At 49.6% G+C, this 14,758-nt stretch overlaps 1 protein-coding gene across 2 annotated transcripts; it reads right to left on the reverse strand.

The window, feature by feature from the left end:
• Nucleotides 1-2,586: 2,586 nt before the first annotated feature.
• Nucleotides 2,587-12,239, reverse strand: LOC144111318 (uncharacterized). Of its 2 annotated transcripts, XM_077644579.1 has the most exons (6): nucleotides 12,159-12,239; nucleotides 11,588-12,067; nucleotides 9,844-10,071; nucleotides 7,285-7,686; nucleotides 4,767-5,059; nucleotides 2,587-3,944 (listed from the first exon to the last, which is right to left on the reverse strand). In XM_077644579.1, the coding sequence occupies exons 2-6, from the start codon at nucleotides 11,750-11,752 to the stop codon at nucleotides 3,797-3,799; spliced, it is 1,236 nt and encodes a 411-aa protein (XP_077500705.1). In that variant the 5' UTR covers nucleotides 11,753-12,067; nucleotides 12,159-12,239; the 3' UTR covers nucleotides 2,587-3,796. The 2 variants fall into 2 exon arrangements, with proteins under 2 accessions (XP_077500705.1, XP_077500706.1); XM_077644580.1 differs by lacking the exon at nucleotides 9,844-10,071 and having other exon boundaries at nucleotides 2,592-3,944.
• Between the last annotated feature and the right edge of the window lie 2,519 nt (nucleotides 12,240-14,758).

A 14,758-nucleotide genomic window follows, 5' to 3' on the forward strand; every position in this document is an offset into this window, starting at 1 on the left:
TCTCGCACATCTCTCCAATTAACCCTCTCCTGTGCCAGCTGCGCCCACCGTATGCCCGCAAACTTCCTAATCTCATCCGTCCATCACATTCTGCCGCCCCCCTCTACACTTCTTCTCTTGGAATCCACTCCGTTGCCCTTAAGGACCAGCGGTTGTCTTGCATTAGCATTACATGCCCTGCCCAAGCACACTTATTCCTGTTAATTTCGACTAGGACGGTCATTAACCCGTGTTTGTTCCCTCACCCACTCTGCCCAGCTAACTTTCTGCAGCCCCCTGCCACGCTTCCCTTACCTTGCAGTCGAGTCAGTTACCCTTAAGGGCCATCGGTTACCTTGAAGTCGCGGGTACCAACTGGGAACAGGTCGCAAAAATAAAAACAGAGCTCGACAGGGCATTTGACACGCTTTTGGGACATGCCGCTAAGAAAGAATCACAGGCGCACCCCCCGGACATTCAGATCTTTGAAAACGAGCTCATTTCTTCCAGGTTTAGGCAGTTTTTAAAAGTACTGTTCAGCGAATTCTTTTCACCCTCGTTCCTCGTTAATGCTCGCCTCTTTAGCAATGAATCTTTTGCAGGCGGAGCACCTATTGGCCGATTCTTAGGCGGGAAATTTCTCATTCTAACTTCAAGCAATTTTAGCCGCGTAGCTATACACAAATATGCGAATTGTTTGGAAGGGCCACTTTGTGCGCTGTCTTCAACATTGCGTGCTTGATAAATGCGCCTTAATTATTCCACTGACGCCAACGCTATTACATAACTAATTAGACCAAAAGAGAACATACATTTACGATTTATTTTAAGAAAATGCCGACCGCTTTTGGTGTGAAGCCGGAGAAAGCAGTACATAAGTGACATTACAATGCCTTGGCCTTCAACCACAGAGTGAGCGAGCCTTTCTATTATTTGTAATGAACTGGCGCCTGACGTCACGCGCATCTTGTGAAAATCTTGTGGATATCACATCTAAAGAATGCGCGCAATATACAAAAGTTACATGAAATTCAGCATGCTTTGCTTACCGTACGGTCTCCTTGTTGCAATAGTTTCTCAGGCGTTGCTCATTAGAAAACGTTTTAGCTGGGCGCACTGTGCCGCCACATCTTCCGCGCATCATTCACGACGGACCAGACAGCGGGATTTCACGTTGCCGCTGCCCTGCTGAAAGACGTGTCATAGGCCAGAGACTGATCTCCTTGCTTCGTTTAAAACAGCCATGTGACACTCTACAGGGAGGAAATGGGGGCGCGCTTTCACTGAACTGCACTGAAACCTGAAGTTCCCGCCGCTTCCAATAAGAGGGGGTGCGACGGCTGGGATCGAGCAACTGGCAGTACTCTCTCTCTCTCTCAACAGCAGGTGTGGCCGGGATGTACGGTTAAATAGCCATTCAGTTCAAGCTCGCATGGTGTAGTCCCTTCTAGTTCCCGACACCATACACATAGGTCAGTCGATTCATCTCTCCACGCATCACGCTCATAGTAGGCGGTGGGGGAAAGAACAGTTGAATAGAGATCATATCCGACGTCTGGGCACATAGTTCTGACAGTGCTTTTGTAGTATACCTTCCTGTTCTGTCCCCAACAGTACATCCGCAGCTCCCTTGCTACCTCTCACTCAACTTCCTACCTCCATCCTCCGCACACCTTCCTCCTCCGCTTCCATCCTCTCCACTTGTTCTCTCAGTAGTGCCTTTACTTCCGTTCTTAGTGGATGTCTTACGCGACCCAAATTCACTTAGTTGAAGAACTAACAGGAGAATCGTACCCCGTATTCAACGTTGAGCAAGCTGATCAAATGGACAAGGATCTTTTTCTATGCACCCCGCCTTTTCGGAGGTGATGCTGCATTATATGAGGGAAACGTAATGGGGTCAACTTTATCCGCTCACTTTCATTCTGAATGCGCTTCTCCAAGGAGTGTACCACAAAAACTGGCATGCCTGAAGAACGCGGGTACCTTCGTCCAAATTTGGACCTAACCTTGTGAAAGAAAAAATAAACGTGCTAATTTATTTTGGTTCTCATCAATTTCAAGGACTAAGCCTTGAAGTGATGTTACACAAGGGTTCACACAAATCATAGCGATTCGTCCGCCGCGGCGTTCCTATGCCGCTCTCTAAGTAGCACCAAAAAAAGTTTCAGGCACAGCTGCACAAATTTCTTTAAATCTCATCGCCAGTTTCGGGTAGAGTTTTCGGGCTATAATTTGCAAGTACTCTAGTTTAAACCGTAGAGGAAATTTGGATTGAGCTTGGCTCATGCCAAATTATTTTGTGCCCTGACGCATTATGAAATAAAGAGAGGAAATTAATAGCGCTCGAAACCCCGCGTGGTTGTTGCAGTGCGGTTATAGGGCTTTTGAGATTATGAAATTCACGGCTGGCCGCCACTCGGCCCGCCTGATCAGCTACACAAGCTTAGTAAATCCACGTTTCAAAAATTTTCGCATGTGCGTTTAAGGGACCAAGACTAGCAGCGATTTTCGGGTTCATCAAGTGTCTGGATAAGAAAACATCGGCTCTCGCGCTGAGACGACTTCTATAACACGAATGAATGAAAGGAAATGAACAGTAAAATACCAAATTAAAGCAAAATTAGAGAGGTTATCGTTCGACAAACCACCAGCTGCAGTCTTCACTCTAAACTAATGACTGTTATACACTAGGACCGACCATACTCTAAATTCGGTCGCCTACCAGTGTTTCAGAAGAAAACTTTAAAGGCCGTAGTGCCACTGAGCCTTTATTTTTACCACCAATGCGATCATAGCATTTCAGGTACCGATATGGACGGCATATAATCAACCAATGGTCAAAAAATTTTCGCACTCGTTCTACACCGAAACATATCAATAACTACACAGAATGTAGAACAAAGGTATCTAAAAGCCTAATTTTACACAACTCTACCATCATAGCCAGGGAAACCAGTAGCGAAAATCAAGCGATAACAAACGTACAAGCGAATGCTGGCGCATCATTAACGTTCATCGCGTTAAACTCTTCTGGCATATTTTGCTAAAACAAAATGCAATAAAAGCGCAGTAGAATGAAGATACAAGCAAAGGCTGTGAACTCTATTTGCATCGCCTCTGACCGTATAGCCTTTGGATACTATGTAGCAGTTTCCAAGGCCTTCGATCCGTCAGCTTAGTTGGTTATCAGCTATGGGATAACTATACCACCACTGCTTTGGTGGTGCACCATAAGTACTCCGGAAATTATGGCATCGGAGCTTGGTAGTCACAGCCCGTGATAAAATCAATCGTACTATGCATTACAAAACTGAGCTATTGAGTCACAGCACATGGAACAGAATAAGCGTGGATGTAGCGGCCTTGCGAACCACACGGCTAAACCATGCAGTACACGGAATGGCTCCCGGTTGGTTCATGCGGCGTCACAAAGGCGACAAGCTGAAATTCACGTACCATTCAAAGAGAAAAATACTTTGCACTCAGCTCAGCTCAGCTTTCCTTTCACATATAAGAGCACGATACTAAAAATTCGTCCGTATGGCGCGGGCACAGATAAAACGCTCATGATCAGCGGACTCTGCGATATACACAGCATATACACAGCTTTAGACATTATTTCTAAGCCCATAAAACAGGGACACAAAGCGCCGAAACAAAACGAACCAGTTACAAACATCGAAAAACCTCTTCCACCCTGAGAGCTGTGAAGGATAGTTGGACACAACGAAAAAAAAAAACCAAAAAGAGACCATAGCGGCCGAGTGTTCGCAAATTGTTCCGTGCACGACGGCTTTTCCTGGTTTGCAGCAGCTCAAAAGAAGTCCGAAATTTCGCACGTGTCCCGGGGAAACATCGGTGATCCTGGGTGGCAGTTGAACGAGCGGCCGAAGTGACGCATGCTGCGAACCGCGGCGTTGCAGCCTGCGTCCCGCCGGTTGCCGGCCGTTTTCTTCCTGCACCTGCTCGAACGAGAACAGGCGAGAAGGAAAGTGCACTGAGCATACGTGGGAAGTTGATAACCAGTGAAAGTAGGAATACGGGAGGAAGAGGAAGAAGTACTGAAGGAAGAAAAATTAGCTGTGCTTTAAACTTTGGCTAAATCTGGTGAGAAGCGAAATCTTGCTTTGCATGGCTACGTTCACAAACGCCACACACGCGCTGCCGAATGGATTATCGGTAAAGCGTCGATGAAATGCCTGATGGGGCAGTCGCCACCTGCCACGGTGGGCAGATTGTGATGACGTCCGTAGGTCACATGGCCTGTCACGTGACACCACGGGACACCTGTCACGTGACTGCACTCACGCTGCCCTCTTGAAAACCTAGCGTAGTGAAGCTTTCGCTTCAAAAAGGAAATGACCACGCCATGATACAGAGGCTTCTAAAGGAGCTTTTTAAAAATTAAACATTTTGACATATCAGCCTGTCTGGTTGGGTTTGAAGACACATCTCCAAACAAAAACTTCAATTTAAAACCCAACGTTTCGGAGCCGGCTCGGCTCTTTCTTCAGGGGTGACGGAGGCTGGCGTCTTTAAGGAGAGGAGCAGGAGGTCGAAATAACGAAAGCGGTGATGCGAAAGGCGCTGGGGAGGGAAGTAGGAGGTACGGGGGGTTAAGGCTGTGAGTCACGTTGTAGGACAGTGGGGAGGCAGTCTCACAGCCTTAATCCTTAAATTATACGGCGGCACGAAAGGTGTATTCCGAACATCCTGTGGTCGATTATACTTCGAACATGCATCAGATGTGCAGTAGCCTCCATTGTCAGTCGTTGCACTCTCACCTGCTGCGGCAGTAGGTAAGGAAGAAAAGCTGGTCTTCGGTGTACAGGTGCTCCTCCTTCTGGTCGTCCCTGATGGCCAGCAATGCAGGATCGGGTGCCCGCTCGATGTTGTCCGTCTCGGAGGGCTGAAGTTGGGTAGCACTGTTCACCGCATGCCAGGCCAGGCCCAAGGCGGCAATGTCCAGCAGGTGCGGGAGGAACTCGGGACCGCACCTCAGGCTCTCCGCCCGATGCCGGACTTCGGCGAGCTCCGGCCACGGAACATTGCCAAGGGAAGCGTTCATGCCCTCGTCCTACGATCGCGGTGGTAAAATTCCATGTAAAACGAGAACGCGGCGTCTCTTTCATGCTTGACCTCAGATCACCTGCAGAATTACCGTAGATTGCGTAACGCTGCTAGACATTCACAAACCCAAAATTTTTACAGCCAAATCTCGTGTCAGGATTTCGGGTTAGGGTGCATTACTGTATGAAAGAGCAGCAGAGAACAAATGTGACATCAGAAAACACCTGCGACAGGGTGCGCTTCCTAATCATATCGTTGGTCTTGTGGGACAGCTTGCCAGTACCGTGTATACAGCTATCCAAATCCTAACATCTACATTGCACTTCGAGATTTAAATCCAAAAGTGATCATTTAAACCGTGTAGGTTAAGGTATCCTTCCTCAGCTAAAGCGGAACATCACCTCTGCAGAAAAATCCTGCGCTCCCCTATTTTTCTCACCGCTAACAGATTTATGCTGCTCTTCTTCACTACATTTTCCCGTTTCACTTTCAAATCTAGGCTCATTTTAGAACTCCCCATATTACAGTTTCTATACAACACTCTGCCCAATATCTCCCTATCCTGCAGACAATAGCGACGGGGTAAAAATAAGGAGTCTTTTTATTGTTAGTCTCCACACTCGGGCTCTTCCAAGCCCAGTTCCTGTTCCCATGTCTCCGAAACTGATAATCAGGAATCGTAGCTTTTTTCCTTTCTTCAAATGCTGCTAAAAGTTCAGCGTTAAGCCTAAACCGGATATAACCGTTTCCTGCACACTACCCCATGTGTACTTTATAACTGAAGTCGTCAATTAATAGAGACTATTGCGCTTTTTCATCATTCATTGCCGATTTAACGAAACAACATCGCACCCGCACCGAGGGAGGGGGAGGGGGTAAATTCCGTCGATAAGCCTGGACCGCCTTCAACTTGTTTCGCTTATTATGCCTAATTGCGATAATGGCGACCAGCTTATCTATCTCAGTTCTTTATTCCATTATCCTACCAAATGTATCCTTCTTTACAACAAATTGTACGCCTAGTTTACACCTCTAAAGTAAATCATAACAGCAGGATAGTCGCCCATTGCTTAGGACTGTATGTATATGCACCATCTGTCATTTTATCCTCGGTAAGCCCAATGACGTCCGCGTTAAGCCCGGTAGGTTCTCGAACACAACTTCAACGCTAGCAATACTCGATAAGCTTCTTGCTCTAATCAATACCAAATTCAATTTCTACTGATGCAGTATGCGGATCTAGTTATTTTTAAACTACCTGACGCCCGCAGTGGTTATTTTCTCTACAGCCGCTGGACACCGGAGGCCGGCAGAAATTGGTATATAAACATAAGAGGCGAGCAACAGGTACAAACCGGTGGTGGGTGATTGTTCTCGTAACGGAAGCGCTTCATTGCTAACCAGTAAGCCTTTGCAGTGCTAGCGTACTTTGACCGGAATAACGTGAATGGTATTTCGCTCTATTAGCCAGGATCTGACCCTAGACCTTAGTGTTCGAATCCATCACCACTATAGTTCCTATTTCCATATTTATAATTTGCGCCGGCACCGTTACTGGAATCAAGCAACCCTTCCACGCGGAGCGGGTGCTCTGCTTCTATACGGCATCGCTGCGCAATAGTGAAACGACGCAATCAAACATTGCCTTCTTGCTGTAATCCAAAATGGGGTAAAATGATGTGTGCTGGATAACTAATGCCGAGAAGATATAACCGGTAGTCTTCTAAACTCAAGGCGCTGTCGCGTTCAGTGCGTTCAATAATTTGAACGTTTACTCCGGCCACAGAGGAAAGCAACCACCTATTTTGACATACCCGCCGCGGTGGCTCAGTGGTTACGGGCGCAGGGCTACTGAGCTGGAGTACCCGGGTTCGAACTCGACCGCGGCAACCGCATTTCGATGGAGGCTAAAAGCAAAAGGCGGCCGTGTGCTGTGCGATGTCAGTGCACGTGAAATATCCCCAGGTGGTCGAAATTATTCCGGAGCCCTCCACTAAAAGCACCTCTTTCATCTTTCACTTCCTCCTTTATCCCTTCCCTTACGGCGCGGTTCAGCTGTCAGCCGAGATGTGAGACAGATACTGCGCCATTTCCTTTCCCAGCAACCAGTTTTCCCATGTTGAGACAACTCTTCCAGCCCGATTGAAGGACAGAGGGCAAAAAGGCTTCATCAAGCAGCCCGTTCATCACGAGACCGAGCCGCACTAATCGTGTTAAGTGCTTCGAACTCACCGGTGGGTCGGACGTCCGCAGCATGTGCTGAAAGAAGGCGGCTCCCAGTCCCCCGAAGTTAGCCTTCCGCAGCTCGGCACTACCAGGATAGAAGAGCGGGCTACGCAGGGCAGCGTGCGAAACTCGAAGCCGATTGGTCCACGGCTCGTGTCTGAGGAACTCGAGCTCGTCGCTTTGCCACAGCAGCTGCATGCGCTCGCGTTGCTCGTCGCTCAGTTCCCAGAAGCTGGCGCTGACATGCATCCAGTGGTCCATGAGGAGAGCATCCCCGGTGTCAGCCGCGGACTGAGGTCCCGCAGTCGTCGATGCCTCACCGCCGAACAGAGAGGACCAGAAGAACTTCGCGTACGACCTCCACAGCGTCTCGTTCGATTCTGCCACGTTCCGGGGCCACACGAAAACCTTCGGCGAAGAGAACAGCGTGTTACTGCCGTCTGGAAAAGGTTTAACCTTTATCGAGCTGGAGATATTTCAAGGAAAGAAGTGCTTGATATACAAGAGTAAAGCTCACTCCCGTAACCGATTAGGGACAACTGCTCGTTCAATCGTAGCAGAAAAACGCATGTTTAGAGTTTTCTACCAGTTTTTAACGTAGCAGCAATGTTAAAGCATTCGTTCGCTCGTTCATTTCAGAAGGAAACGTTGTGCTGTGTGAGGTCATCCGTAGTGGACCGCCGTAACGATTTTCATCAAGAGTCAAGAGTCAACGGTAGCCGTCATTTTTGAAACAGTCTGCAGTGGGCACACGCGCGTGCCAGTACTATATGGAGTGCGCCGAAGACTTCGGCATGTACTTCCGCAGTTCTTTCACCCTCAGAGGAGGCTCTGTACCAATCTGGCGGATGTCTCTCTTCTGGAGGACGTGGTTGTCACCTGTTCTGTGACATGTCTGGTTGTGTCTACTCTGTCGGTTCTTGTTCTTTTATTGTGGGCTGTGATCAAATAGACAGGCGTAACCAACTAGGCCACCGGTTAGCCCGGATCAAACTCTAAGAGCATGCAGCGGCGAATGACCCCATCTCACAGAAGGCATTTTCGAGCAGGTCCCCGTCGTTTCCACTCTGACCGCACGCCGCCGCATCCCAGAGAAGTGGAGAGGGCATCATATCTCACGCTCAAAGCTGGGCAATCTCCGCTGATAATTGATGGATTTTTCTCTGACGTTAGCTTGCATTCTACGGGGAGAAGCGGCGAGCTTTCGTTCGCGTCGCGCCGGTTACTTAAATGTGCTCCGAATTCGGCCATAAGAGAAGAGGCGGAAAAAATTAAAATTGTTTCGTGATGCCAATCAGGGTGTTTTTAGGCCTGTGCGCCATCAGAATGCTTCATCTTCGATGCTTTCCAGAAACTCAGTCCTGTCGATTTACATTCTGGTCACGGCCGTCTCGTCAAAACAGACACTAAATTGCAAAACATGATACACTACCAACTAATCTCGCCGTTATTCAGACGAACCGCGATGCGGCCTTTATGCGGGCGGAAGCCTAAACTACTGAAGGCTCCAATTAACTGCCTTTCAGTTATTCAGAAGTAATTTGAAAAATATTGCACATAAAAGGGTTAAACAGCAATTTCACTGAGATATGGTCACACAGAACCATGCAGACCTCTGTGGGTAGCTTTTTCGCGATGGCCGTTAATTATGAACAACGAAATTTAGAAAGGTTCTGCGTGCAACTGAGATAAATTCCGCACACTTAACGGGATGTGCGCATGCCGCATGCGTTCCAGATATGCGCGCGTTTTGCCGATTCTGTTGGAAGCTTCTAGTCCTCTAATATGCCTCACTTTTGCAACAGTTGATCTTTGTGGAGCGCCGGGTCTAATTAACTATCACAGAAGTCGAGAACCGCTATAAATATAACAAGACTAATATTTCATTTAAACGCTACGGAATAAGCCCTGTATTTGGCGAAGTAGTTATTCCGAAACTATGCATGCATGCAGGCAAGTCGAAAAAAATAATCAAGGCACATGATGACGCTAAGCCGCCCGTGAGCTTGCTATGCGATATCAGTGCACGTTAAAGATCCCCAGGTGGTCGAAATTATTCAGGAGGCCTCCACTACGGCACCTCTTTCTTCTTTCACTCCGTCCTTTATCCCTTCCCTTACGGCCCGGTTAAGGTGTCCAACGATATATGAGACAGATACTGCGCCATTTCCTTTCCCCAAAAACCAATTATTATTATTATTAAGGCACATGGTGACGAGCGCTAAAGAAAAGGACAGAACAGATACGGACACCACGAACGCTGTCCTTGTCTTTAGCGCTCGTTACCGTGTGCATTGAATTTAAAGATCATCAACTAGCCCAGGTTTCCGCTTTAAATCGAAAAAAAGTATACTTTAGGCATTATTTTTTATAATCTCACACGTACCCACAAATACTGCTATTAATATCGCTAAAACTTTCTTTTCTATCACGATCGGGAGGATATAGCGATTGGGCAAGCATTGCAAAAAATAGCCAGTGACCTCCAAAGCATGGGACCGCAGTTAAACAGTGAGCCTCACTGACGATGAAACCGCGCATCCGTAACCCACAGTGCATGCATACCTCGAGGTCTTCCACTCTTCCAGCTGCGGTGGCCTTGCCCTTGTCACTGAGCAAAGACGTGTTAGCGATTACGCCTGTCAAGAAACCTCGCAGATTGGCGAAGAACGCCACCACCTCGCGTCTATAGTCACTCGTGAACAGGCTAACGGCGCTCTCCGAGGCCAGGAGCAGGCCGAACCTCTTGGCCATCAGTGCGTAGCACTCCTCCTGCACCTGCTTCAGGGCAGCCTGCGAAAGTGGGACAGAGCTTGAACGATGTCGCCTGCATTGAAGGTGGTCTCCGAAGAACTTTGCGGACGCTGTTGTAAGCCGCGAACGTAGATATGAGTCTATTCTCCGCGGTCCGCCTATTCCCGGCAAAGTTTCAGCTTCCCGCTAAGGAACAACCCAAGCAGCACAGGTAATTGTCCCGATATGGGGGTCGCTGGTTCCACTCTGGTCTTTTATAGGACCCGCCATTGCCAATGGCCGCCGCGGTGGCTCAGTGGTTATGGCGCTCGGCTGCTGACCCGAAAGAAGCAGGTTCGATCCAATCCGCAGCGGTCGAATTTCAATGGAGGCGAAATTCTAGAGGCTTGTGTACTGTGCGATGTCAATGTACGTTGAAGAACCCCAGGGGGTCGAAATTTCCGGAGCCCTTAACTACGGCGTCCCTCATAGCCTGAGTCGCTTCGGGACGTTTAACCCCCATATACCGTAAACCATTGCCAAAACATTTGGAGGACGCTTAAGCTTCGCCTTTGAGAGTGGAACACGATAGCGTGTTGCAGCATTGCCAGGGAGTTCACGGAACGCCATCGCCCGTTCGGCGCGACGCCTTGCCAGTTAGACAAATTGCTCTGCTACGTACGGTGAAACGGACGCGCGGACCGGCAAACCACGTAGAAGCGCTGCCAGGCGCCTTGCCGAAACGCGTGGGACTCGAGTTGCAGTCGTAGTTCGTCGGCACATCGTTCTCGACAAACCCGATGCCACGAGCGCCAGCATAGCTTCCGCGCCGAACGAGCGGGAAGCAAGCCGCAAGCTTCGCGATGAACGCGCTTTGGATGTGCGCTGCGTTGTTTGCCGCTCACCGCGTGATTTGTGCGTCCCCGCAAGGTCCCACCGCCCCCGAACGAGACGAGTGGGAGGCGCTAGTGTTCTTGTACATATGCAGGAACACTAGGAGGCGCTGCCGTCGCACGGTATCTGTTGGGGCAGTGGCGTACATTGCGAGGAAAAGGGAGTGGCTTTAGTGGGCGCCGCCTGATGGCGCTACGTGCGCGCCAAGCGAAGAGGAAAAGTAGCGGAAACGTACTTTGCCAATCGCTTAACTGCGACTTCTGTAATTGCCATGCTCAGAATTACTAATATGAACCACAGCACATGTCTCTATAGCACCCTTCATGACAACACCGTATTCACGTGACGCGCCTTTGTACATTCCAAACCATCGCACTGGCGTGGCGGAGTGGTGCTCGTCTCGCACTCCGGAGACCCTGGTTCGATTCCCAACTCGACCAATTTCCTACTCGGTTTTATTTATTAAGCATCTGGGATTTTTCGCACCCGACCAACGCCGCCGATGCCGACGACACCGGCTTTTCTGCGACACGAGGTCTATTGCCAATATTTGGCTGATTAGTTGCGCTGCTGGGGAGAAATGCACCACAGAGCATGAACGTTCCGCCAGATAGTCTGAGCCACTCGCATTTACGTGTGCGCATGTGCGCGGCTTTCTAAGCTCAACAAAGAGCTCACTCACCTCTCGACTCCCTGCGATGAAGCGGAAACCTTGCGGCCAACCAAGAACCGTTAGGATTTGAACCACCCACAGGGACAAGTGGTCCATTAGTGCAGCCGCGCTATACTTGGACAAGAGCTTGTCCACAGCCCGCAGAATGCGCACGTCTTCCACGGACACCAGCATCGTGTCGTCAGCGGCGCTTCCGCCAGGCGCGGCTCTCAACGCACTGATCCAATTATCGAGAGTGGATTCGCCCACGTTAGCGGCGATCTCAGCTAGGCTAGCGACAGCGGGTCGCGCTATCGTTCCCGGAATCCGCACGCCATCGAGAGTCGAAAGGATGTCCCTTTCGATGTCCAGCCGCCTTGAGATAGTATTCGAATCCGGAAGGGCTGCTTTGAAGATCTTGTGCAACTCGGTGAAATAGAATATTCGGCGGTCGGTTGGCGCTTGCAGCGAGTCCACCAAGTCGAGCCAAAAGGACGCCTGTCCGCTGACCTGTGCACAGAAAATAGTGCACAAATTTATTATTATCATCTGCTCGCTCACAGCACATTTCCGCAGCATATAGGTGAAAGAAACCACTAACATTAGCGCTCGTGGTGTTCCTTCTGTTCAGTTTTGTCCTCGTCTTTAGTTGCGCTACAGTATTTCGAAGTATCTGTATCTCTTCGAAGTATCTGGACTCTCGAGATCAGCTGCCGAGACGACAACGACGCGTAGCCGTGTCTCAGTTCGATAACACAGGCCGCGCTCTTCAAGTAATCGCAGCTGATACAGAGGAAGCGCTGAGTAATAAAACAATATATACAAGATGTCCGAAAGCCGTACATTAGGCCTAGATACTTGTTACTCGGTTAAGCATCCGATAAAATATTTAAAGTGAACAGAGCCGACAGGGAAGCTTCACACACGCAGTGCGAACCGAAGCACTAAACGACACAGAAACCGCATTTGCTCTCGCTTTATAGCTCCTCTGTGTTGTCTCATTGAAGCGTGAGTGAGAATCTTTCCTTGGCTTAGTCGCATCTGTAGCTGAAAGTTACATTAGTTCGGGACTCTTTCTCGCCACTGAGGTCAGTAGCCTGACGTAAATGAATAAACGTACAATCCTGGCAAGTGCAGTGACTGTGGAACTGGCTCAAGAAATGTACGGTAGAGGAACCTGCGGACCACTGGTTTGGAGGTGGCTTCAAACAGGTAGAGCAATCGTGCTTTCTACCAAGGGGTACATTTACTAGTCCGTACTACCTGTTCGTGGCACACCCCGCAGGGGCATCTGGAACATGCAGATGATGGGGATGCATAGTGCTGGTTCAACAGCGCAGACACAGACCAAGCAAGAGACGAGACACACAAACCACTTGGTCTTGCTTGGCCTGTGTCTGTTTGCGCTGTTGAACCACCACTATGCATCAACGCCAACTAGCCAAATCTGCAGTTCTTCTACAGATGATGGGGAGTTGCGACACCACGGTTCCCCATGCACCCCCAGGGACATCCTCGCAGGGTGTGGTCGCAATGCGCCACCACAGACCCGAGTATCTACGCTTAGCCGTGCGTGACTGAGCCGTGTCGGGGAAAAAGTGGATCCTGGTGGTTGATCCGATGCCCATTGTTTGGACCTTTCAGGTCCCTCGGAGGAGGCGACACCCCACTTTGGCCCTAGCTATCCATATACGGCACCTACAGCCTGACCAGACTGGGGAAATCGGCAAACGCCTGTCCTTATCCTCCCCTCTATCTTTCACTTCACTACATCTTTCTCGCAACTATCCTGTCTCGTACTCACTTCTTGGTTGTTTCTTTTTTTTTTTCCTGGCGGCCAGGATACACCTTGTATGGCTGTCACAAAATTCGGCGCCTATTCGAAAAAAACGGGGCTGCGCGTAAGCAATCGCGCCCGCGCGCGGTAAAATAAAACAAAAACAGCAGGGAAGGGTCCCCGGAGAGCGCATAACTTTGCGTGTGGTGCTGCCCTTTCCACTCAGCTCGCCGGCGCGGCGCCAAAGTAAACATAGCCACGCACGGCGTCGATTTCTGTAGAATGTCCGGGTAGTTTCTATTCATCGTCGACGGAGAGGGCGTAACCTTGTCCGCGCTAAAGTGATAACCTCTTCCCTTCGCTCTTGCGCCGATGACTTCGCGTCCCGAGAATGACCCAGATTTTTCTGGAAGATGGTTTCCGCGCTCAACCACTGGGGTCGCATGCACGGCGCGAGAAGGAGGAGGAGTTTGTGCAGTTGATACTGCGTGTATGTGCTCGCCTGCCTTGGCGCGAAGAACGAACAGACGCGGTCTGCGCCTATAAATGAGGGGCTCCAACCGCTGTCTGTTAGCCCGCACCGCCCTTAAAGCTTCAGAGAAGCGCGCCCGCTCGACTCTCGGGAATACACCACTCGTCCAGCCACGGACCAGCGAGGCAACGTGCGCCAGTCTGCGGATCGGCCCCGTCGTGCTCCTCAGGTCGTCGGACTGTCGCAGTGCCCGGTGAACAAATTGTGTTATTTGTCTTTCTCTGTGTTAGTGCATTATAGGTGCAAATGTTTTGTTGAATTGTAATCTCTCTCTATTGTTACTTTGCACGAGTTGCGTTGTATTTGTGAATCATTTTGTATGTGCTCGTACGAGTGATTGTGAAATGCTCTGTATCGTTTCTTAGCTGTATAAACTTTGTTTTGTTTGTGAACCTTTGGCTCCGACCCATTCCCTGGCTTGCGACCGGCGAAAGCTGGGCACCAAACGACCAACCCCCTTGTCACTTGGTAGCTGGTCTCCGGCTGAGCTTTCCACGTTGTGTCGAGGGCGTCTCCTTTGTGACCGAGACCGCTACCCCCACACGCTCTAAGGGTGTCTGGGGGCGCGCAAAAGTGCACGAAGTTGTGACAATGGCTAACTACCGTGTTGCACCATATTAGGTTATAGCTGGAGTGTACAGAACGCCTAGACAGGACTTGTCTGCAACATCCTGTCCCATCCCCTTGTGCACTTCCATGGCTGGCGGCTTGCATCGTTGCCGAATAACAAACTCATTTCATCACTGCTATCTTTTCTACAAATGATCGCTTTCTCAGAAGAGGGCGGAACGAAGCAGCTGACTTTTTCCCCAAAAAGGAAGATCAAATTCTCAGTTTCAAGTCTTCCGTACATCGATCTAAAATCAGATCGCCGTTCTTAGTGCTAAAGCGC

The sequence above is a fragment of the Amblyomma americanum genome, chromosome 11, assembly GCF_052857255.1.
Source record: "Amblyomma americanum isolate KBUSLIRL-KWMA chromosome 11, ASM5285725v1, whole genome shotgun sequence".
NCBI lineage: Eukaryota > Metazoa > Arthropoda > Arachnida > Ixodida > Ixodidae > Amblyomma > Amblyomma americanum.